At 33.7% G+C, this 26,902-nt stretch overlaps 1 protein-coding gene and 1 long non-coding RNA gene across 3 annotated transcripts; one reads left to right on the forward strand and one right to left on the reverse strand.

Moving 5' to 3' along the window:
* The first annotated feature begins 4,926 nt into the window (after positions 1 to 4,926).
* On the forward strand, positions 4,927 to 8,567 carry LOC141692494 (uncharacterized). 2 transcript variants are annotated; one of them, XR_012562835.1, is made up of 3 exons: positions 4,944 to 5,313; positions 5,417 to 5,787; positions 6,104 to 8,567. It is a non-coding gene; the product is annotated as an uncharacterized LOC141692494 (long non-coding RNA). The 2 variants fall into 2 exon arrangements; XR_012562834.1 differs by lacking the exon at positions 6,104 to 8,567 and having other exon boundaries at positions 4,927 to 5,313; positions 5,417 to 6,062.
* A 6,632-nt stretch (positions 8,568 to 15,199) lies between these two features.
* LOC141688862 (CENP-B homolog protein 2-like) lies at positions 15,200 to 17,068 on the reverse strand. The gene has a single exon (XM_074492985.1). The coding sequence runs from the start codon at positions 16,904 to 16,906 to the stop codon at positions 15,338 to 15,340; it is 1,569 nt and encodes a 522-aa protein (XP_074349086.1). The 5' UTR covers positions 16,907 to 17,068; the 3' UTR covers positions 15,200 to 15,337.
* Between the last annotated feature and the right edge of the window lie 9,834 nt (positions 17,069 to 26,902).

Raw genomic sequence — 26,902 nt, forward strand, 5'->3', positions numbered from 1 at the left:
TACGGGCATTCATTATCTCGTCAGTGAATGGTGGGTTTGGATCATCAGGATCTCCTAGGGGCATAAGCAGAGCCGTGCCTGAGATTTCATGTGCCCTGTGCAAAACTAAAAAAACGTGCCCTGAATCCCAACTATCAAAAATAATACTAGCAAATAATACAACAATAAAAATTAATCAAAATTTATATTTTTAACGTAATTATAATTAATATAAAATTTAAAAATATTATAAGAACATAACATTAAGATAAAGTAATTAAAAAGAATAAGATAATCACATAAAACATAATTCATATCTAAACTTATTTAAATATATATAAACATTAATTAATTAATATTTTAAATTAAAACTTTTATTTAATATGTAAATATTACTATAATTTAAAATAAACTAATTACCTAAAAAATGTATTATTCAGAAAATGATATAATGTATAAACTGTTTAATATTCTTATTCTTCTAGTAATTTTTTCTAATGTTTTTAGTTACTTATTTAATATTTAGGATTATTTTTTTAAAATAAAATTTATTCTAGATAATAATTTATAATTATTTTATATTTACTATTTTTAACCTTTCTTCTATTTGTATATTTTTATTATTAGAAACAAAGTTATACTTATTTATATTTTTTCAAACAAACAAAATATACGTATATACACTTGCATCTTGAAAATGTGCCCCTCAAATTTTAGGGCTCTGTTCCGTCGAACACTTGGAACACCCTCAAGCACGGCTCTGGGCATAAGATCACTTGGATCAGCCCTTGGAGAAACAACCCTCCTTGGTATTGGACCATCCAGGTCTATGATTAGAGGAGGATCTCTCCGCCTTGGAGCCAGTGGGGATCTCAGATTCAGATGCGTCTCCAGGTCACGCTTCAGCCTTTGTATCTCAGCTTCATGAGCCCTGATCCTCTCTTGAACATCTTGGGGATTCATCCCTTGAGTGCTCCTGGGGCGTTGTTCAGTATCAGCCATCGGCTCTTTTCCAGCACGCCCCCTTCTCGTAGCAACATCATCATCTGATGATTTAGAGTTATCAGTATAAGGTCCAGAGAATTCTTGATCCTCCGGAATATGAGCCAAGCCACCTATGTATTGGGGCGTCTGATGAGGATCAAGGAATGAATATGTTGATTGGGATTTGGCTATCTGTACTCGTTGTAATGTTCAATTGGAGAGGATGCAAACATGGGTTATGAAGCTTAATTGGACAACAAGGAATTAAGGAGCGATGCATGAAGTTGGACAAGTAGCTGATTATTATATTATTAATTCGAATTTTGCTTGCAAGTTTTTACCTTTCACTTGAAAGGGTTTTTCTTGTTTTAAGCATTTAGGATTTTATTTTCCTATTTGGATTTGATTTTTGCTTTTTTTTCTATTTGGATTTGGTTTTTAAATTTGTTTCCTGGAAGGATTCAGATATTAGCTAATTCAAGCTGATATTGAATTTCTATTGGAATCCTATTGGGTTTGGGTTATTGTCTAAGCCTATAAATACCCTTCTCATGTAATCTTTTAAGAGAGACAATGGATGATATAAAACTTTTGTTTTGAGATAAACTATTAGTAGTTTTTCTTTTCTCTAAACATCAATTACTGGATTGTTTTGAAGGTTAGATTCAAATTACTTAGTTTCTGGATTGATCTAAGCAATTTGAGATTCAAAGTTCACGTTTCTGGATTGATCGTGTTCTTTTGAAATATCCTCTTCTTCTCTTATCCTTTTTCTTTTTTTTTTCCTTTCTTTGTGGTGCGATCCACATCAATTTGGTATCAAGAGCCAAGGTTTTTTCTCCAATTTCTTAATTGTTGGGAGATCTAGGTTTCAAAAAAAAAAAAAAATTACTATTCGTGAGTACTATTCACGAGTACTGTTCCCGGGGGTTACTGTTCATTGGCATTGTTCACGGGTTACTGTTCACAGGAACTATTCATCGGCACTGTTCACGGGCACTGTTCACCAAATTTTTTTTTCAGATTTTTCTTATGGCTACAGATGAATTGCTCAGAAAATTACTTGGAAAATTGGATAAGATTGATAAACGTACTCAAAAGCTTGTTAATTCAACAGAATCGATGTTTGATGCATGGGATAAAATTTTAATTAAGGTGAAAGATAGTGATGAAGTCTATGATCCTGGTATAGAGCTTGCTTATTTTACAGGTTTGGGTAGCATAGATGCTTTTGTTGAATGGGTTACACAAGTCGACAAGATTTCTGCTTATACAGGTTGGACTGAGATGAGAATATTCAAGATTGCAGCGCTTAAACTTACAAAGAAAGCAGGCTTGTGGTTTGATAATCTAAACACAAAAAGAGTTAGATCTGGAAAAGAAAAGATTATGACTTGGACATCTCTGAAGAAGAAACTTCGTGCAAAATATATTCCTTTGCATTATAAATTCGAATGTATAATGAAGATGACATCCCTCTCTCAAGGTACTATGAGTGTTTCTGAGTATACTTCTGAATTTTATAGATTGCGCCTTATTTGTGACTTGGAGGAGACGGAAACAATTAAAATTGGAAGATTTATTCGTGGATTGAATTTACCTATTTATCGAAAGGTTAAATCAAGTCCATATATCTCGTTTAATGATGTATGCAATCTTGCTTTGGAATTTGAATATTTTCAACAAGACGAGAAATTGAAGTCTTCCCTTCACGAGTTTACTCTTTCAGAAGAAACTAAAGAAGAAGACTTTGTCAGTGTGGAGAATGTCGCGGATCTTGTTGCTGATTACCATGTGTTACATGTGGCGACTACATCAAGTTTGGATGAAAAGGATGAACCAGTTACAAAAGAAGCTATGATAGAGAAGCATGAAGAAAGACAGTCACTTGTTGAGAAAGTCTTGGTTATTGAAAAAGATCAGATAGATGCATCTCCTAAATTTATGCGTGATGACATTGTTGATGGACAAGAGATACTAAAGGAGAAGTTTGAAACTAAAGAGGTTGTGGACAAGGAAAACAACATCATCCAAGTGGAACACATTGATTTTTTGGGGGTAGAGAACTTGTTGAATGCACCTATCTCATCAAACTATCTTATTATTTCGAGTTTACTTCCAAATATATTGCTGATGGAATTGAAATTTAAGGTTTTCAAGTTCTACGAGAAATCACCTCGTTGTGTGCTTATTCTTAAATACTTTAGAACTCGAGGACGCGTTTTTTTCAAAGGAGAGGAGAATGATGAGGATCAAGGAATGAATATGTTGATTGGGATTTGGCTATGTGTACTCGTTGTAATGTTCAATTGGAGAGGATGCAAACATGGGTTATGAAGCTTACTTAGACAACAAGGAATTAAGGAGCGATGCATGAAGTTGGACAAGTAGCTGATTATTATATTATTAATTCGAATTTTGCTTGCAAGTTTTTACCTTTCACTTGAAAGGGTTTTTCTTGTTTTAAGCATTTAGGATTTTATTTTCCTATTTGGATTTGATTTTTGTTTTTTTTTTCTATTTGGATTTGGTTTTTAAATTTGTTTCCTGGAAGGATTCAGATATTGGCTAATTCAAACTGATATTGAATTTCTATTGGAATCCTATTGGGTTTGGGTTATTGTCTAAGCCTATAAATACCCTTCTCATGTAATCTTTTAAGAGAGACAATGGATGATATAAAACTTTTATTTTGAGATATATTAGTAGTTTTTCTTTTCTCTAAACTTCAATTACTGGATTGTTTTGAAGGTTAGATTCGAATTACTTAGTTTCTGGATTGATCTAAGCAATTTGAGATTCAAAGTTCACGTTTCTGGATTGATCGTGTTCTTTTGAAATATCATCTTCTTCTCTTATCCTTTTTTTTTCCCTTTCTTTGTGGTGCAATCCACATCAGGTTCCGCCCTTGTGCTTCACTCCTATTAGAGTGTCCACTCCCTTCAATTTCGAGGTATAGAGGCATCCCATAAGGGGGGTTAGTAGTCACAATCGTCGAGTACTCATACCCAAAGGGTTGAGAGTTCACAGGTGCATGTAGCTGTTGAAATTGGGGATTCGTCCCTTGAGAAGTCGGAGGATTCGTCCCTTGTGGCTGAGCCTCAGTTGCCCCTACCAAGGTTCCTCCTTGGATGGAGGCGTAGGTTGAGTGCAGTGGTACCTCTACCACTGATGCGATTGTTCGCGATGGGACATGAGTGTCTGTTCCACTATTGTTTCTGCTCCGTGTGTTCACCATGGTTATTGTAGTCTTCCCACAGACGGCGCCAAATGTTGTGGAATAAACACCTGAGTGTGTTAGTATTTAATGTTAGGGTTTGTGAATTTCGATCTTTAATGGCTGCTCTTGCGTTCGGGACTATCGGTCCTTACAAGATGCCTACGTATCTCTGTGTTGTAGAGAATCAAGGCAAAAACATAGTCCTAGGTTGAGGGCTAGAACCCTTTATATAGAGGTGAGTCTAGGGTTAGATTTCTATTGGGAGAATTGGTGGACATGTCTCCAACTTAGATGGTAATTAGGAGTCCTATATGGGAAGGAACTCCAGAACATTCTGTGTAAGACTTTGAGTCCGTTTAGAACACATGTCTCAGCCCTTTCAGCCGTATTGGGCCTAGTTCCTGAATAGCTTGTGTTCGTGAAACTTGACGACCTCAGCTGGTGGCCTTGTCTACATAGGTCGTTTTGAGTCTGCTATGAGTTCGGATCAGACAGGTCTGTGCTGGACTTTAGACAAGAATTCCAAGTATATTTAATGCGAAATTTAATATGTTTTTAAGATGTATTTTCTATTCATATGAGTATCAAAAAAATGTAAATTTTGAATTAAATCATTCAAATATTTATTTAGTTAAAAAATTATTGAAAAATTTAAAAAACAAAATTGGGCTGGCTAAATTTTGGGTTAACCGGCTAAACTTTTTCCAAGAGAGGCAAATGAAATTTTTGGACAAAGCAAAAAATAAAAGGGGGAAATGAATTAGGGTCAAAACTCAAAACACCCCGCTCAGTCTCACTTATCTCTTCCTCGGCCGTCAGCCTATTTGTCTTTTCTCTAAACACAACATAAGCTATAATAAAAGGTCGAAAGATATTCTGACAACAGATTAGAGTGGGATTTAAGAGTTTTGGGCTTAATTAGGTTTCGATCTGAATTTGGATTCAATTAGAGTTGGAAAAATGATTTAGGTTCGATTTCAAGTTATGCTTGTGTTCGATTTTGAAGTAACGACCTTTCTTCTGGCTTCAATCACCCTGTCTCTCCCTTTATCACTTATGCCATGCAACAGTGGCTCCTAAGGTTCCAAAGGATAAGAAAGCAGCCTAAGGCTCATCCTCCTTATTCTGATGTAAATACCCACAATTTTCAGGAGTTATAAATACAAATGTTTTTTTTATTGTGTAATTGAATTGATTTAATTTGTTATACTGATTTGTTTTATTGATTCGCAGATGATTAAGGAGGCAATTGCAACGCTCAAGAAACGAACAGGCTCGAGCCAAAGTTCATCGAGGAAAATCAAAATGACTTATATCCGCTCTTTAAGAAGCACATTAGTATTCAATTGAAGCGTCTTCTAGCTTCCGGAAGCTTAACTAAGATCAAATCATCATTCAAGCTATCCGCACCGGTCAAACTAGAGGTAGTGAAGAAGAAAGATGTTTCTGCTAAGCTGAAGAAGGCGGTTGGTTACTGCTGTGAAGCCGAAGAAGGTCACCGCTGGTTCAGCTACGAAGAAGAAGAGCATTGTGAAGCCAAAGGCCAAGGCGGTGGAGATGCAGGAGAAGGTTGTCAAAGCGAAAGCGGCTGAGTTAGGGAAGAGGTTAATAAACAGATTGATAATTTTGCTAAATCTTTTGTTTAGCTGGCCTTTCCAGGTGCCTTATTAATAGTCTGAGTTGTTACTTGTTATCAACCACCCTCCTTCCCGTAACGTAGTTAAACATAAGTAATATATGCTCAATAAGGTTAACATTAAAATACCGTTATAATGTTATTGCGTGTGAATAATATTTTTTGCTGATAGAGCTTGTGAGTTATATGACTGGTATAAGATTCAAATCAGTTTTAATGTTATCTACATTAAGGTCTGATTTATATTGCTGTTCAATTATTTATTATGTTTGATCACTGTTTAGGTTTTAAGCTATGGATATAGGGTCTAATTTATTCATTATATGCATGAGATTATAAAAGAAAAAACTAAAACAAAGAAGAATGTGATGGAGAAAAAGGCTGATGATAAAACTGTGGTGGGAGATTTGAATCATTTACCTAAGAAGGGAGTTCAGGAAGCGGAGATAAATGATGACAAATATATAGCTGCTGGGGGAGAAGGTCTAAAATAGAGGGTAAGTTTTTTTATAATCTTTCTATTTTGACACACCTGTTTGTGCCGGTTGTTATGCACGTGCAAGTTTGCCTTGTCTTTATATATGTATAGTGTGTGTTGTCTAAATACATGTACAGTGTGTGTCTATGCAAACATGGTTGTCTTTGTTATACACTTATAGCTTGTCAGTGTTTGAACATTAGCCTGAGGTCTGTGATAGTTTATGATATGTACATGTCAGAATTAACGGAGATCGAACGCAAAAAATCACGAGATATTGCCGTTTCACTCCTGCGATCAGACTAAATACTATTCTTTCTATCCCAAATAATTTGTATTTTCACTGGGATAAAATAAACTCAAATTTAGTTATAATTAATTATTTATTATTTTGAAAAATTAAAACATACATATTAAATTAGAACAGATATAATTTTTACATTCTAGTAATATTTATTTTATAATAAATTTTTATTACATATTATTCGAAGTATTCTGATTAAATTTGGGTCAGTTTGATTATGAAAAATGCATCAAATGGGAGGAGTATAATTTGTTGAAATAGCCTCGTAAAAATTGGTGGAAGGTCTGGGGAATAATAAAAATGTATTAACAAAAAGTGAAGTGGTTGAATTTGACTATACAATCTACTCCCACTAGTATCCAATCTAGTTGCAGGAAAATAATCGGGAAATTGTATTTTCTCCTAAATTTTAATAATTATACAAAGTCAATTCATAAATAAATTCACAAAAAATTAAAAAACAAGTCGATAAAAAGTTATGCATACCAGAAGCAATAGTTCATCTTAATTAATGCAATTAAGATGAACATATTACACTCTGGTGATTTGATTTGATTATATTTCCATGTATGAGAAACCTGAGGATGCACAGCCTGCAAGTGTATTAACTATTGCTTGAAGCTGATCAACATTTACTCTTATTGCTTCTCTACATTTTAGTGGTAGTCAGTAGATAAAGGCCAAGATGTTCATTTTCAGGTTTTCCTTAAACATTGTTTTTTGTGGGATAAGACAGTTGGACATCAGGTTTTAAAGTACTACTCTTACTTTTAGTCCTGTACCCTGACAAATCTAGCATGCCAATAATTCTAGGAATTCTTCGTTTTAATCAGCACATATGCTTATAGATTCTTCGAAGAGAATTATATTCTCAGCTGTGCAACTAACTGGTGTTATGACATGATCTCTTTTCACTCTTTTAAACTATGAAATATGATAAATATATGAAAGTGAAACAGTTTATGTCCTTGAAAATCCATAGTTACTATTTGTTAGTCTTTTAAAGTTCCACAAATTCATTTGTAAGCATCTCTTGTTGATTCTGGTACGCATAACTTTTGGTGAGAAATGTGAAAGATGTTCTGAAGTTTCCTGCCTATTTTATATGATATTCTGCAATAGTTCCGCAGTTCCCTGCCTCCACTGACACCTAATTTACAGAAGCAGGAATCATCCCCAGGTATTGCAATAGTTCATCTTAATTATGGAATTTTCCTGGTTCGAAAAAGTTTTTATGGAATAACTAACTCATGGTATTTCTTTTTGTAACTTAATGAACTTCAGTTAATATGTTAACCAGATTTTTAATGTCAAATAAAAGCAGAATAATAATTAGAAATTTAAGAGTATAGCTGTTTGTGATGTAATAATAAATATCAACAGGTCAAAAGCTTAGTGCTTTTACTGACCAAAATATATTGGTTAACAATGTACTCTTTGGCAAGGTGTGTATATATATTATTTCTAGATTGTTTCTGGCGGTCATTTACGATCTGCATTAATTATTACTGAGAAGGCTTGATTTCTTTAAGGTTACACATTAATTATTACTGAGAAGGCTTGATTTCTTTAAGGTTACAGCATGAATTGATGTCCTTTATTCTTGTCATTAGGTGGAATTTGCAACTCTTGTTATTTTCTTATTAGCGGTAATTATACATGTTAACACTACAATTTGAGTGTTCCATTATCTCTGAGAGAAGTATCAATATGTTCTTAAATGAATTTGTGCAGATCTCACCTACATCTAAGGTATCCTTCTGTGAGACACAGATATTGGGTCAACATACTCAATTTCTTAAGCAAGGCTCTTTGAAGACCGCAATTGAAGCTCCGGAGGTTGAGAATTGTGTTCGATTAAACAACCACGTATATAGATTGTAACACATAAATTGTTTACATTTTACAGAACTTGATTAAGTTAAAATGTAGTTTTTCCAAATTTTAATTCATCTATTAGTAATAATCCATGTGTTTCATATTTGTTAATTTTATTTGAGTTAGTCTAATTATTTTAAAAATATTTTCTTATATATTTTGGATTAAAATATTCGTCATTTTTATTATTATATTTGTGAAAATTTAAGGAAAAACAAGTACAAACAGTATAATTAATATGAATTTCAAAAATTATTTAGGTGCCCCACATATACGGGGCCTACTTCTCAAAAAAAAAAATCAGAATATTGCAACATAGCAACATAGTTTTATATATTGTTGTATTATGCTATTACAATGTCTAGATGGATCTATTATAACATTTGGAGTTATATTATCTGAGTCATGTTTTGATGTTGCTATAAATACCTATAGTTATTGGCTTACTGCTTAGGACTTAATATAGCTGTAATATCTAGGACATAGCGTGTAATTATTTTTATCAATAAATGATTATTATGTGAATTTTGGTGAATTATCTGATAATTGATAATAATATTTGGATGTTTATATATGATAAAATGTGAGTATGTTAATTTTATTTTATCCAGAATAAAGTACAGATAATTGTGATATTTTTCTGGAAATTTTTGGACTACTATATGATTTTATAATGATTTATGAATTTATTAATTATTTTCTGAATAATTATAAAACTGTTTTATTAAACCGGTAATCATCCAACTTCAACCGTTTTTGCGTTTTTACAACCCTAAACTCTTCGTAAAACTCCTTAACCTAATCTGATTATACGGGACATTTTCCGTATTTTGACTTTTTCGATTCGGATTACGTTTTGAACCGTACGCGTCCCGTGTAAAATTTTCGATACGATAATCATTTTGATAGATCAATAAAACCCGTATTCTCAAGAGACGGGATATTAATACATTATTTTTGTATAACATGTTTTATAAGAAGCTCGGTTGTGATAAATATCGAATACGGTTACGAAATCGGATCGTTTCTGCAGTTACTTATCGGCTAAGTAACTTATTTTTCGATCTAATATGATCCAACGCGTATTAATATTCCATAAATATAAATAGCCTATTTCTTATTTCATTTTATTCGTATAATCATAAGCGATCAATAAAAATATAGAATTACAGAGAAAAACCCGCAAAATCATTGTGTTCTTGAGAATCAAACAAAAAAACGAAGACGTTACCGAACTCGGAATTGAGCGTGCCATATATTAAATCGAAACTCTCGAAAAGTTCTTTCTGAATCAACCATCAATTTCAGTACAGAAATCAAGGTTTTGATCTTATTTATTTGTTTTATTTCGAATTAATTAATAATTAAAATATGAATTTTTGATGTTGATGTTGTTTATATGATTTGATGCTTGAATCATGTAGATAATTTTGTCCTGATCATTTTGGTATATTATATGACAGATTTGGAGTTTAATAACATGTTCAAATTGTTTGATTCTCGAATTGAAGAACTAGGGTTTATAGCTATAAATATTTTCAATTGAAAATTAGGCGTTTTTTTGTTAGGGGTTATTAGATGAAATTGATTCCACAGACTGGTAGATCGTCCAAGGACGATTCGATTGATGTATAGATGGTGAAAAAACGATTCCGGGAAGGTCTTGATCGGAAAATTCGACCTAACCGACGACGAGTTTTCCAGTCCTTTTTCCGGCTGACTCGTTGATTTCCTGGTGATTTCGTTTGCATAATCACGTTCCTGGAGCAAATCAGAATAATTACTGATGTTTTGGGATGTTTCTGGGCAGAAATAAGGTCGCTGGAAAAGCTCATGGTCGGCGTCCATGGCTTCCCGACGAACAAGGGGGACGATTGTTAAATTACAATTTAGCCCCCGAGTTTTTGCAAAGTTTGCATTTTTAATACTCCTGTTTTAAAAACTTTCAAAAATCAGATTCCTGTATTATTATTTTCAGAAATTGTATTTTATTTTTATAATATTTCAGAAATTGATTTTTCTTATTTTAAAATTTTCAAAATTCATTATTTCTTTTCTGAAAATTATTTTTAAATTTAAAAATAAATCTTAATTATTTAATTTTAGTTTATAATTAATTATTTAATTAGTCAATTAATTCCAATATTAATTAATTAATTTAATTAGTTATTAATTAATTTTAATTGATTATTTAATTAGATTTAATTATTTATTTGGATTTAAAAATTTTGAAAAATAGTTTTGAACTTTAAAATATTATTTAAAATTATTTTCAAGGCTCGATAATTATTATTAAATCATTTTGAACTCAGATTCGGAAGTTCAAACCCTGATATTTAATTATAAAATGATTCGGAGGCCCGTTTTAGTTCCGAAAAATATTCAAAAATTCGTATTAAATACCTAAAAAATTATTTTAACCCCGAATTTTCTTTGAAAAATTATTTTGATCGAATATCTTGTGTGCTATGTGTAACGCCCCCAAATCCGGGGTCAGGAATCTGGGTCGTCACGATATCCTTCATTTTCCGGTTATCACCCTTACCGCATACATGCTATGTGTCCTCATTTCGGGTATACACACACTTCGCAGGTCCTTAGGTACATATAGTACCGTCTCCTACGGTACCGGCAGTTTACCCAATACACGAAGTACTTGGATCCTACCCCTTCTTTGTCCTTTAGGAAATCCTATCATATACTTGGAATCATCGAACTATATCGAAGTTCCCCAAGCGTTTTGCTTGTTGAGAGGTACAACTTGTCTCATATATATATATATATATATATATATATATATATATATATATGTGTGTGTACTTCCGAGAATTTTCGGAGGAAGTACTAAGGATGTGAGTTGACCGTTGTCAACAGATAAATAAATGAGTGGGAGTTTCTTTTGGAACTATATTCAAAATATTTAAGATATTTCGAGATAATATTCTTCGACGATCCGAAAGTATTAGTATAATTTTCTGAAACGCAGAAATATTTTAAAATAGGTTTTATGATTTTTAAATGATATAAAATCATTTATTAAATACTGAATAATTAAATAATAATTATTAAATAATTAAACCTCGAATAGTTCTTCTTTAAAAGAATATTTGAAATAATATTCCTCAACTAATTTATGTTTAAGTAATTATATTAATCTTTAATATATATAAAATAATTGGTTTTAAAATAAAATAAACGTTGGAGAATACTTCTTCATTTTTAAATAAATATCTGTAATAATATTCATTGCTCGGATAATTAAATAGAGTTGAGGGAATACAATCTTTAGAAATCATTTTTAAATTAAATTCGAGGTACTTTAATATTTCGCAAGAGGACATCGAGTTCCTTGGAATAAAATAGTTACGGAATTTTAATCTTTCCAAAACATCTCCGGGATAATTTCGAGGTTTATACTTTATAAAAACTGACCGACTCTCGGTCTTACAACTTATACATCACGCTCTACTGCATCGTTAATATTCTTAAATAAAATACCTTCGGAATACTTCCGGATTTTCATCAAATTATACTGATCGATCCTCGGTCTAAAATATACTCTTCATATATATCACGCTACTCTCTAGCGTTATCGATTGAAATTCGGTAATCTTCATATACCAAAATCATAATATATTGTACGATATTATATATCAAAATTCATAAAATATCAATACAGCATCATGTATATATCATAATTATTTGAAAAACAAGCACAACACAACAATTTTAAAGAGGTAGGGTTTGAAAACTTGTCTGGAGTCCAAGATACGTTTTCTGACTTGCTCTCGTTCCGGGTTTTCTAATCAACAAATATCATAATCTTAATCACTATTCCTAATCCCATCACCGACTTATATTTCTAATAAGTTCAATACTTCATAATTTTCAATATCCGATCGACTCGAAATAAGTATCAATCCTTGGTCGAAACGGACGGTCAAAATGGTCTTCTAGAGTTGACTTTACCGAATGTTACTATTACGCGACTCGCACTCTAATATTTTTAATAAATTATAAAATTAATATTTTAATACAAAACCACCTCGTGGAGCTTCTTGAATGCTTGTAATATTTATCATAAACATTTCATTATGATAAAGTGAATTTAACTAGGTTAAAAGCAATTAAAAATTTCGGTCAGCAGAGTTTTACTATTCAAACCGTTTTCACTAAAACGTTGATATCTCTCAAACCGTTAACTCAATTGACGCACTGTTTTTGTGTGCGCGATCTAGACAAAATTTAGAACACATCTTTTGAAAATGGTTTTCTGGTAACAGGGGTGAAAATCCCGATGTGGCAGTTTCCTAACAGGGGTTAATTTTGACGTTTTACTCCGCGCGACCTTGGCTCCGACATTTTTATAAAATTGAAACATTAACATTTTTACTTGAAATTTTTATTTAAATTAAAAAACTCTATTTCTTAATCTCTGTAAAAATTTTATGATTTTTAAATATTTTTAAGTCGATCATTTATATTTACAAAGTTCGTAATTTGTAGCAGTTTTGTCGGGTAAATCCCTTTTACTAAAACGATCATAACTTTTGATCCGTAAATCGGAATCAAGAGATTCAAGAGCCTAAACGATCCTTATAACATTTTCTATCATAATCAAGCACCTAACCGATCCATAACTTTTAAGAAACTACAGTTTATACATTCGAGAACTTCTGCAGAAACTTAAGCTTAGTTTTGTTCGTTTTAACGAGGTTACGATTACAATTCGAGTTTTGTTTACGTCTTAAATCATTATACCACCATCAACAATCATCAAATAATCATCTCAACACTATCTCCTCTCAAGAATATCATGTTCTTGAGGCAACAATCATCAACCTTAAAACTAATTAACTAAACATCAAGATAATATCAAATTAATCATCAAAACCATACTTATATCCAAGATCCTTACTTTTTTTGAAACTTAAAACTTAAACAAAGTTTGGATGAAGGTTTATACCTTTCTTGGTAGATTTGGAGGTCCTCTTATTTATGGTTGAACCTTGGGAGGGATTGGTTATGCTTAAGGATCCTAAATCATGCCATGAAAATTAAAAAAATAAAAAGAGATTTTCGGAGTTACTATTCACCACCAATTTTGAGCAAGGATTTGACTATGTTATACTAATTCAATGACCATGAAATTTTTAACATACCTTGTAAATGGTATGAGGAAGCTTTGGTTAAAACTTGGTGATTTTTGAATGAGTAGATCATGAGATATGAATTTTTCTTTCCATGGTGTTCTTTGAAATCAGCATTGGGATTTTTGAGAGAGAGAGAGATAGTTTGTTGCTTCTTGAATACTTCTCTTGGAAGATTGTATTATATGACTTGTATATCTTCTAGTATATATCCTAAGACTAGCAAATTTTGGCATATCTTAGGACATATCTTGCTAGCTTCCTAGGTTTACAAGCTAACTATCTAGTTTTAGGTTTTAGCTTTACTATTCCTAACTTTAGGTTATCATGCTTCCTAGTTTATGTTACTATTTGGTAACCTAGCCGTGGTTAGTTTCTTACCATGGTTAGTTAGTTTATTTAGTTTGGTTCGATACGTTTATTTTTTCATTTACGCGTTTGCTTGGTCGCTTATTCATTTTCGTATTAAATTCTCGTAAACGATTCGCGGTGTGAATCCTTTCTTATACGTTCTTTATATTTTGAAGTATCGTTCTTGGATTTGAATTTGTAGGATTTTAAATTTATAATTATATTGGGATTCTCGTAATCCTTGATGGTTCATAGATATGGTCGTTTTTCAAAGTTCGTTTTCTTCGAAAACTAATAGCGTTTACATACACTCATTTGGTACATATAATCACAATATCAACTCGTAATCTTAAATTAAAAACTCGTATATGGTGTGGTCGCAAAAGTCTATTTTAAACCACAAGGTTACTATTCATAAAGGTCTTTTATCGATATCAAAAATTCAGGTTCTTACAATCTTCCCCCCTTAAAAGGATTCCATCCCGAAATCAGTTTAGAAATAGACGGGGCTTCTCACATGACCACCTCGAGTTCTCACGTTGACTTCGCAGTATTGGATCTCTTCATAAAATTTCCACTCGTACGTCAAATATATTTTCGGGTACTCGTTCTTGTAGACCTATGAACTCTACACGTTACTCCACATACGTCAAGTCTGGCTGCAAGTTTATTAGCTCATTTTCAATCATATGTTTGGCGTTGACGGTTAAATATCCTAACCTCGATTTGTGGTACTCGTTATAAACTTGGAGACTGTTCGACAATGGTGCTAATTTATAAGCCAAATCTCTTAGTCCTTTAAAGATTTCAACCGGTCCAATAAATCTTGGGTTCAACATTTCTTTCCCTTTCGAATCTCATCACTCCCTCCGTGGGAGACACTGTTAGATATATTTGATAATGTCATGACTAATATGATTTGTGTTTAGTTTTTCAGATCTTACTTAACAGAAAAAATCAGTACTTAACTGGAAATCAATACTTATACTGAAGTCAGAACTTAAGTTGTCAGAACTTAAGTTATCAGGAGATAATATCAGGACTTAAGGAGACTTTTAGATAAGGAAGGAGGCTGATTGAAAGGAAAGAAGATCAAGGCAAACGCAATAAGAGATATGCATGAAGAAGGAATTCTATGAAAAATAGAATATAGTAAAACCTCTGTAAATTAATACTCGATTAATTAATAATCTCTCTAAATTAATAATTTTGTCCGGTCCCGACTTGGGCCAGTTCAAAAAATGATCAATTTCGATAAGATAATAAGATAATAATTTTTTTGAAAACCCTGTATAAAAATATGGTCCCAATAAAACTATAAATTAATAATTCCCTTATATTCATAAAAATATAGCTATTACATCTTTGTAAAATATGATTCAATTGTAGTTTGCTTTTTCATATAATTTAAATCAACATGAAGCTCATCCCTAATCTTCCTTATTGCATCCAAAAGCTCGGGTGTGGTGCTTTCATGTTGCATCAAAAAGTTATTAAGCATTTTTGATGCCTTGAGTGCTTCTTTACGTGTAACCGGCTCCAACGGTGTTGTATCGTCTTCAAGATCATCTTCAACACTATTTTCAAGGATGGTGTTTGCAATCTCTTCTATACTCTGGACCTCAGAACATGATTCATTTTCACCCGGATAATCTAAGAAGTTATTAACATCCATTTTATTACGATAACCTAGATCCTTAATCATCACCTCAAGTTCATGAATGTATTCTTCCGGAGTTGTATGTTCATTTAAATTGCTCGAAACTTCATCTAGGGAACGAATTTTGCAATGTTGAAAGCACCTTGCTATTGACTCTTGTTTTACATTTGTCTTCCACGTCGCGACTGCATAATTGATAGCATCCAAAACATTAATCTTTCCTGGATCAGATTGTCCCAACTCATAACCTTCTAATAACCCATGATAAAATCTCCTGCGATAGTGCATCTTGAAAGCTCTTATAATTCCTGCATCACAAGGTTGGATTTTTGATGTCATGTTAGGTGGAAAGAAGTACAACTCAACATTTTGTAGTCCTTCAATATTTTTTGGATGTGCTGGACAGTTATCTACCACAAACAAAATTCTTCTGCCTTGCATTTGGCTATCAAACCAACGAATGTATTCATCAAAAAGTACACTAGTCATCCAAGCTCTTTTGTTTGCACGATAATGACAATTCAAGCTGCCCATGTTAACATTCTTGAAGCACCGTGGCTTTGCATACTTTCCAATAATCCATAAAGGAATTTTTTCAGAGCCATCTTTATTGCAACATATAACAACCGTGAGCCTTTCTTTGTCTTGTTTTCTTCCTTCAAGTTGTTTCGTAGCAAGAGAGTGATCAGCTTGTAACCTGTAAAACAAACCAGTTTCGTCCATGTTAAAAACATCTTTCATAGGGAACTGGTTTATTTTTTCCCTTATGGACTCCAGTTTCTTCTCCATGTCCTGTACATCAACAGAACCACTTTCTCCAAAGCGACGAAATGACTTAATACCATGTCTTAACTTGAATTTCTCAAGCCAACCTTGAGAAAAAGTGTGCTCCTGATCTTGTTGAGGGTATAAAATTTTCATGGTCTCTTTTGCCTTCTCTAAAATTAGCTCTCCTGTCATATTAACACGATCTTGGTACTGGAGAAACCATTCATAGAGAACCTTCTCCATATCTGGATATTTTGCTGGTTTATGTCGCTTAATATCTTTTCTTTTCTCCAAGTAATTAGCTGCAAGATAGTCTGCTGACCTTTTCAGTGTATTTGATATTGTACCTTGACTAACTTTTAGATGAAACTTATTCTCGAGCCACAACTGGAGATCTTTTTGAGTGCATGATGAATTTTCTCTTTTATATTCACATAATGCTTTTCTTGCTTCATCCGTCATTGTTGATTTTGTGACACCTTTTAGATGAGAAGCCATTGTTTTGTTTGTATAATTTTTCCCCCAATCTAGTATATACAGTATATATAATATATTTTATGACTACACATACATTGAATACTTTCTATGTAAAATACAATGAATTAAATTAATTCATGTACTTTGAATTTTCCTAATATACATTGAATATTTTCTATGTAAAATACAATGAATTTAACTTATACACTACATGGACTTTGAATCTAATATATTGTACATTACATTGACTTTCTAAATTCATATACATTGAATTAATTGAATTAAGTATAAAATATAAATTGTACAATTCATTTTATTTAAATTTATGTGAATAAAAATTTAATCAAAAGTTAATTTTGTTTGCTACCGAAAATTCTCTATAAATTAATAATTATTAATTTATCGATTAATTAATACCTCTCTAAATTAATAGAATTCTCCGGTCCCAACTATATTAATTTATAGAGGTTTTACTGTACTTGGAAGAAAAGATAACTAGTTGATATATTTTAGGAAGCAGAATTATATTCCATATCAATTAGAATTTATCTTGTAACTATGTAGTATATAAACACAGACATAGGGTTTACACTATATGTGTTATCATAATCGAAGTTATTATTTATTGTAACCCTAGCAGCTCTCGTGATAATTTGTTCATCACTGAGAGAGTACAGTTCCATATTATAACAGAGTTTGTTGTGTTAAATAAAATCTGTTTTCTGTATTCTTATATTCGATTTGATTGTGATAAATACTGTATTCAACCCCCCTTCTACAGTGTGTGAGACCTAACAAGTGGTATTAGAGCAGATCTGTTAATACACAAACAGTTTAAGATCCAAAAATAATCATGTCTGAAGAAGAACAAACTCCAACCAAGCCCACCAAAACCGAGGAACCTCCAAAGACTCAAATCCATAATCGATATGAGACTATTAGAGTTCCCATACTGAAACTATCTGAATATCCCATATGGAAGGTGAGGATGTTTATGTTTCTGGAAGCTACAGATCCAGAATACCTGGACAGAATCAATGAAGGACCACACAAGCCAACCAAACTCTCTGTTGTAGTTGCAGGTGAACCAGCAAAGTCTGTTCCAAAGGAGAAGAGTGATTACACTACTGAAGATATCTCATCGATTGCTAAGGATGCTAAGGTACGACACTTGCTGCATAGTGCCATTGATAATGTCATGTCAAATAGGGTAATTAACTACAAGACTGCAAAAGAGATATGGGATGCCTTGGAGACAAGATGCCAGGGAACTGATTCAATTAAGAATAACAGGATGACTATACTCACTCAAGAGTATGAGCACTTTGACTCAAAACCTGATAAGTCATTGACTAGTTTATATGACAGATTTGTCAAACTCTTGAATGATTTGTCACTAGTTGACAAGGAATATGATCTTGAAGATTCAAATCTTAAATTCCTGTTAGCTCTTCCTAAAAGTTGGGATTTGAAGGCCACCACTATAAGAGACAACTATAATCTTGAAGAAACAACTCTTGATGAAACTTATGGGATGCTCAAGACTCATGAACTTGAGATGGAACAAAGAAGCAAGATGAATGAAAGAAAGTCAAGGACAGTTGCTCTAAAGGCTGAGGAGGAATCCCCCAAAGCAGATGCCTCAAGAAAAGGCAAAGGAAAAGCTCTCATCACAAAGTCTGATACCGAGTCATCAAGTTCTGATAGTGATGATGACTCAGAAACTGAAAGCTTACCTGAGATAGATGCTGATGAAGAGATGATGAAGCTGTGTGCTCTTATGGTGAAAGGATTCACAAGGATTGCATACAGGAAATTCAGAAAGGGAAAGAAATTTTCCAGGAATGGTGCAAGTTCTGATAAGAAGGGTTTTAGAAAATCTGAAGGCAAAGGAGGAAAGTCTGACAGAGGAGATTACTCAAATGTCAAGTGCTACAACTGTGGTGAGAAAGGCCACATATCTCCTGATTACAAGAAAATGAAGAGTGACAAAGGCAAGGCTCTTGTCACAAAGAAGAAAAGCTGGACAGACACTTCAGAGTCTAAAAGTGAGATGAACTATGCCTTGATGGCAAATGCTGATAGCAGTTCTGATAATGCTGAGTTAAAGGTACCTCAAACTACTTATGCCTTTCATACTGATGATATTTCTGAGTTAAGAAGATATCTTAAAACCATGTTCATTAGTTATAGAGATCAAACTTTAACATGTGAAAGATTAACTCCTAAAAATCTTGCTTATAAAATGAGGAATGATTATTTAGAAAAAGAGTTAGTCATGTTCCATCAAACTCAGAAAGATAGAGATGATGCCTTTTATGTTAGGGATGAAATACTTAAAATAAATGAATATCTAAAAACTGAGTTAGAAAAGGAAAGAGCGATTATCAGGACTTGGACTAACTCTGGAAGAACAACTCAGAATTTGTTAAGTAGTGGAAACTGGAAAGAAGGCTTAGGTTATGGAGATGATAAGAATGATAAGGGAACTGTAGAAATTGAGCCTATAGTTGTTAAACAAAAGCCAAAGATAAATCCTGTTAAGTTTATAGCTGTAAAGTCTGATATTGATAAATCAGAAGTTAAAGAAAAATTAACTTCTGACAAACCAAAACAGGATAAGCCAACTGAAGTTAACATAGGCTTAATGACAAAGAAGCAGCTTAAGCATAAGCTGAAAGATGTTAAGAAGGTAAACAAGGTAAAGCTCCCTAGGAAAAATAGAAATGGAAAGGAAGGTGTGAATAAAAGTAATGATTATAAGCCTGTTCCTAATGCTCCTAGAAATAAATGTTATAACTGTGGAAATTCTAACCATCTGGCTTCTTTTTGCAGGAAAAATAAGAACATAAACTCCTTACCTTCAAAGTCAGGAGTTAAAAGTCAGTCTGTTAGATATAGGCCACAAAATCCTTGTTTTCATTGTGGTAGTTTATGGCATTCTATTTATACTTGTAAGGAATATCATAGTTTGTACTATGATTATTATCAAATAAAACATTCTTTAAAGAAAGTTAGCATTATTCCTTCTAGTATAAGTTCTGATGCAAAGTCTGATAATGTAAATACTGATAAGAAAAATGTTAACATAAACTCTGATGCCAAATCCGCTGCAAATGTTAACAAACTTAATAAGGCCAAAGGATCCAAGCAAGTCTGGGTCCTTAAAACTAATCATTAGTGGTCTTTGTGATTGCAGGGCAACAGGAAAAACATCCTAGTTCTGGACAGTGGATGTTCAAGACATATGACTGGAAATAAAGCCATGCTATCAGATTTTGTGGAGAAAGCTGGCCCAAGTGTTTCTTATGGAGATGGCAACATGGAAAAAACTTTGGGATATGGCAATATCAATCTGGGGAATGTCATCATTGAAAAAGTAGCTCTAGTCTCAAGACTTAAACACAATTTGCTGAGTGTTAGTTAAATTTGTGACATAGGTTATCATGTGGATTTTTTTGAAGAACACTATGAAGTTGTAAGCAAATTTACAGGCAAAGTTGTTCTGAAAGGATATGGTAACATTTATGAAGCCAAGCTTTCAACAAGTACTGATGGTTCTGCAATCTGTCTGTTAAGTAGAGCATCAATTGAAGAAAGCTGGAATTGGCACAAGAAACTCTCTCATTTAAATTTCAACAATATAAACAAACTAGTCAAGAAAGATCTTGTGAGAGGTTTGCCAAAATCAGTATTTGCTCCTGATGGCCTTTGTGATTCCTGTCAAAAGGCAAAACAAAGAAAATCTTCATTCAAGAGCAAGACTGAATCTTCAATTCTTGAGCCTTATCACCTACTACATGTTGATCTATTTGGTCCAGTGAATGTCATGTCTATTGTAAAGAAGAAATATGCTATGATCATAGTGGATGAGTTCACCAGATACACATGGGTATATTTCTTGCACACAAAAAGTGAAACTGCATCTATTTTGATTGATCATGTCAAACAACTGGGTAAAGTGGTTAAAGACTCTGTGAAAATCATAAGAAGTGATAATGACACTGAGTTCAAGAATTTGATTATGGAAGAGTTCTGCAAAGACCAAAGAATCAAGCAGGAATTCTCTGCTCCTGGAACTCCACAGCAAAATGGAGTGGTTAAAAGAAAGAATAGAACTCTCATTGAAGCTGCACGAACTATGCTTGATGAGGCAAAATTACCAACCTATTTTTGGGCTGAAGCTGTGCAGACTGCTTGTTTTACTCAAAATGCAACACTCATTAACAAGCATGGAAAGACACCATATGAGATGGTGAAGAAAAAGAAGCCAAATCTGAAGTATTTTCATGTATTTGGATGCAAGTGTTTTGTTCTTAAGACTCATCCTGAACAGCTATCTAAATTTGATCTAAAAGCTGATGAAGGAATTTTTGTTGGATATCCACTTTCCACAAAAGCCTTCAGAGTCTACAATTTAAGAACAAGAGTTGTTATGGAATCTATCAATATCTCTTTTGATGATAAGAAGATTGCAAGACTTAAAGATTTCAATGATCATGATCAGCTGAGATTTGAGAATGAAGTTTTAAATTCTGATACTATAAATCCTGACAGTCTAAATCCTGATACTGCAAACTCTGATGGATTAAACTCTGATGTTATTGAAACTGTGGTGACTACGCCAAAGGAAGATGCACCTGTGCAGGGGGAGCATACTGAAGATACAACCACATCTCAAGAAGCATCAGAACCTACAACTGGCTCTTCAAGTTCTGATTCATCAAGTTCTGATGGGCCAAGTTCTGATAATTCTGGGAACTCCAATTTTGAAGGATCCAACTCAGAGAGCATAATTTCAGGGGGAGCATCAGAAAAGGTTGATGATGACAACATGGATCATGGGGAGCATCCAGTTCTAGAGAAAACCTTCCATCTGCAAGGAAGTGGACTAAAGCACATACACCTGACTTAATTATTGGAAATCCTGATGCAGGTGTCAGAACTAGAATAACTACATCAAATGAATGTCTCTATCACTCATTTCTTTCTCAGACTGAACCAAAGAAAGTGGAATAAGCTCTTCAAGATGCTGATTGGGTGCAAGCAATGCAGGAAGAGTTAAATGAATTTGAAAGAAATGAAGTCTGGACCCTAGTGCCAAAACCAAATAACAGATCTGTAGTTGGTACAAAGTGGGTGATCAGAAACAAAACTGATAGTGATGGCATAATTACAAGGAATTAAGCAAGACTGGTTGCAAAAGGATATTCTCAACAAGAGGGAATTGATTATGATAAAACATTTGCACCAGTTGCTAGATTGGAAGCCATAAGGATATTTTTGGCTTATGCTGCTCACAAAAGGTTTACAGTCTTTCAAATGGATGTAAAAAGTGCTTTTCTTAATGGAGAATTGGAAGAATAAGTATATGTTGAACAACCTCCAGGTTTTGTAGATTCAAAATTTCCTAATCATGTCTACAGACTTGACAAATCACTTTATGGCCTTAAGCAAGCTCCAAGAGCATGGTATGAGACATTAGCTCAGTTTCTTCTTGAAAATGGATTTAACAGAGGGACTATTGACAAAACATTATTTTATCTCAACCATGTAAAGGACTTACTTTTGGTGCAGATATATGTTGATGATATCATTTTTGGTTCTACAAATGACAAACTTCGTAAAAGGTTTGCCAAGCTAATGTAGTCAAGATATCAAATGAGTATGATGGGAGAACTTAGCTATTTTCTGGGCATTCAAGTCAAGAAGAATGAAGAAGGAACTTTTATTTGTCAATCTAAGTACACCAGAAATTTGTTGAAGAAATTTGGAATGCAAGATTGTTCAAGTGCATCCACTCCTATGGCCACTGCAACAAAATTGGATAAGGATACTGGTACATCAGTAGATATTACTGATTACAGAGGTATGATTGGCTCACTACTCTATCTAACTGCAAGTAGACCTGATATCATGTATGCTACCTGTCTTTGTGCAAGATTTCAAGCAGATCCAAGAGAACCTCACTTAACAGCTGTGAAAAGAATTTTCAAATACATTAAGGGTACAGCTGATCTGAGATTGTGGTATCCTAGAGAATCAGACTTTAAGCTAATAGGTTACTCAGATGCAGATTTTGCAGGATGCAATATTGATAGGAAAAACACAAGTGGAAGCTGCCAATTTCTTGGAGGCAGATTTGTTTCTTGGTTTAGCAAGAAACAGAAGTCAATCTCCACATCAACTGCTGAAGCAGAGTACATTGCTGCAGGAAGCTGTTGTGCACAGATTCTTTGGATGAAGAATCAGTTACTGGATTATGGGTTAACATATTCTAAAATCCCTATTTACTGTGATAATCAAAGTACAATTGCTATGACAGGTAATCCAGTTCAACACTCAATGACAAAGCACATCAGGATTAGGTACCACTTCATAAGGGAACATATGGATGAAGGTACAGTGGGATTGTATTTTGTTCCCACAGATCAACAACTAGCAGATATCTTCACAAAACCACTATGTGAAGCTACTTTTACAAGATTGGTAAGTGAACTTGGAATGGTTTCAGGTTCTTTCTCTAAATCTGCTTAGTTTATGTTCAGATACATCATATTTTATGATCAGTATTTATAGATATTACTATCTTTGTGTATTCTGTGCTTAAAATGAAAATTGCTTAAGTGCTGATTATTGTCTGATGTGAATTTCTAAACTCTGATAGTGATATGAATGTTTCTGTGACTATTCAATCCAATGAGGATAACTGTGCTAGATGCTGACCTAGTAGTCTTTAATATACTAAGGATCCCATGTTTGAAGTAATTGTTTATGTGGAAATCTTTTAACACAAGCAAATTCTGATATTGAGTTTAGTTGAAGTTTACTTTGTGTATCTTATTACTAAGTCAAAAACTAGAACAATGCTTCTTATCTGTTAGTTTTGATGTTAGTAAATATGGTGAATGTACTAAGTACTGATAAGCCTCACTTATCAAAAGAAAAAGAAAAAAAAAGAAATAAAAATCAGGTACTCCTTTGAGATCTAGAGTAAAAATGTGGAAGGGAAGACCCAAGTGCATTGCTGGTATTAAGTAATATGCATTAGAAAAGCAAAATAAAGTTTTCTTGGTGACTTTTCACATTTTCTGATTACTGGAGAAATACTCTGATAATAGCATAAATTCTGATAAGCAGTTGTGACTCACTTACACTGAGAAGCCACTGTAAAAAGGAATTTCAAAAGATGCATAAAATGAGCACAAATCAGTTGAGGTGGACTCATGCATGAACTCATTCTATAGTAGACTTCAGAATAATGACAGATTTTAAGCAAAGTTCTTAGTTATGCCTTATTTCTAAGATGTACTGAAGTGAATCAGACTTTACTCTTTGTCTGATATTTAGCTTAATGCACACACATACACTCCATATGAATGATAAAAATTACTGTGGTGATAAATGTTATTTTGGATGAACAGTTTTAGTGTTAGTTGCATAAATTTCTGAGGACAAGTTCTGATGGAAGTTCTGATGATTAAGTTCTGATGTACCCATATCAGTATTTGTGTGAAGAATTACAGGAATAAACAATCACTTTTGGAGTTAAGAAGCCATATTCTGATGACTTTTAAATTCTGATAATAATCAAGTTCTGATGCTGACGTGGCAGTATTTATTTACTTGGTTTATTTTGGTCATTACCTCAACGGTCACATTTTTTTTCTTCAGAATATTGGTTTATGTGAGATAAAGCAGTAAGAATCATTTGTTTAGTGGGAACATTTTTTTTTAAAAAAACTGAACGTGCAAAGTCATAATTGCTTATTTACCGTGCCCATTAACTTTTGCCTTAACTGCTGCATGTTTGACATGTGTAAAGGTCTGTTCCACTTCTCATTAACTGCTGTAACGTGGGTTGTCTAAGTAAAAGAGATAAAAGATTTTCAAATCTTTTATTCATATTTTTATTCAATTTCACTCTCTCTCTTTTCTTATTCTCTAACATTTTCTGACGGTTCACTCTACAAACATTTCAACAAACACCTTTCAGGAAAACAAGTTTCTCACTTATTTCTGATGGCGCCCAAGGATTTAATTGTTGATGGAGCCAAGTTTGTACCAAATAACTATTCTGCAATCTTGAACAAGGCTGTAGCTCCATCAGATTTGCACTTTGTGCTAGATTTCTTAACAAATAGTGAGATTGGGTATGCTTTGACCCAACCTCAAACCATTTCAAGCCAACAAGTACTGCCGTTTTAACGGGCTGGGATTTTTGATGATGGTGGTGCTACTGGTACTCCAAGAATCGTATTTGAAGTAATTGATTTTGAACATGTAGTTACTCCTGGGGCAGTTCGTAAAGCTCTCCACTTACCAGAAGGCTGTACATTCTCAACAGTGGAGGATCCTGTTCTACAACAGCTTATGGCCAATTTGGGTTATGAGAAAAGTCTGGGAAAGCTTGGGCAACTGAAAAGAGCAAATATCAGGAAAGAATGGAGCTTTTTCTTTGATTGCATCACTCCCCGATTTTTTGAAAAAGGAAACTTAGGTTAAGGCATTCGCCAATAAATGCTCAAACTTTGATGCTATTCCAATCATGAGTCAGCAAATCGGGTATGCTCTTATTCATCAAACTCACTTTGATTTTGCAAGTGTTGTGCTAGGTTTCATAGGGGATAGGATGACAGAGGATAGGAATGTAGTATACTTTGCTAGATTCTGTCAGCTTATATATACTTTTTGTTGTGCTGATGAACCCCAACCTACCACTGATTTAATTCCACCCTTTAAGCCTGCAAAAAGGGCTTTTAATGATATGTTAAATGCTGGCATTAAGAAAAAAGTGGTTAGACCTTTACAAATACCTCAGTTAGTGAAACAGATACTGGTAAATGCTGATCCTCAAACCTATACATCTGTTTACCCTGATGTTCAACCCACATCCCAGCCACTACAACAACCATCAAAACATACCACATCTACACAAACACCTCAAACCTCTCAATCTCAACCTACTCAATCCTCAATCAGGACATATTTCAAACCATCACAGTCATCTCAACCTTCAGCACATCCTGTGAAGCCTTCCTCTTCCAAACCCAAGAGGACTAAGACAGTACCTCCGACTCAACAGAAGAGAAGGAAACTTATTCAGAGAGATGAGTCAGACAATGAGGAACAGGTTCCCATGTCTGAACCTATTGTAGTAGAAGCTGAGAAGATCTCTTCTCATAAAGACACTGTAACTGGGAGTTCTAGGCCTCTCAAAAGGCTTAGAAAGCTAAATCCTGATGATAAAGCTCCTATAGTGTCTCCACCCTTGAAGAAAATGAAAAAGCAAAGAGCTCACAGGGACACAGTTGAGTCAGAATTAGAAGATGAGGAAGCAGCTAAGGAAGGGGGGTCAGGAATCTCTGATCCCAATAGAACCAATTGTTATTGAATTACTTCCTTCAGCACAACCAGAAACTGCTCAAAACAGATTGCCTACTCCTCCTGTGTTACCTATAATTGAACAAGTACATACTGATGACCCAGGTACAAGTGCTAAGATTGATATTCATAACTTGATTGTGCCTAAGGTTTTGTACTTGGAAGCTCCACCAACTCAAATCACTCCACCAACAACACCAATTCTAGATGCTGATTTTAATGAAGATATGAACCTGGATGATGAAAATCAGATTTTAGGTGGGCATCAAGGTTTGGCTGTTGATCAGAACTTAGTTGGAGATCAGCACTTAGAGGATGATGTTGAAGCCTCCATAGACCCTCATACTATTCTTTTATCAGAGGATGCTGATGATGCTGATTCTATAAGTTCCGATGCTGCTAATGATGAACTTGCTGGTGAAGCTGCTGCCAATGTAGATGCTGATGCAGCTGGTCCATCAGGACATGCACCTCAACAAGCTCCAAACAAAGCTGAATTAATCAAGAAGTTTGTTAGAGAAGAGGCACCAGTACCTTGGAGTGAAACTCCTAGAGGAAGGGAGTGGACTAAGGAATGGAACAAAGTTGATTTTGTTCCTTCTTCAACCATACTTGCTGACCACTTGACCAAAG

The sequence above is a fragment of the Apium graveolens genome, chromosome 10 (assembly GCF_009905375.1).
Source record: "Apium graveolens cultivar Ventura chromosome 10, ASM990537v1, whole genome shotgun sequence".
In the NCBI taxonomy this organism is placed as follows: Eukaryota; Viridiplantae; Streptophyta; class Magnoliopsida; order Apiales; family Apiaceae; genus Apium; species Apium graveolens.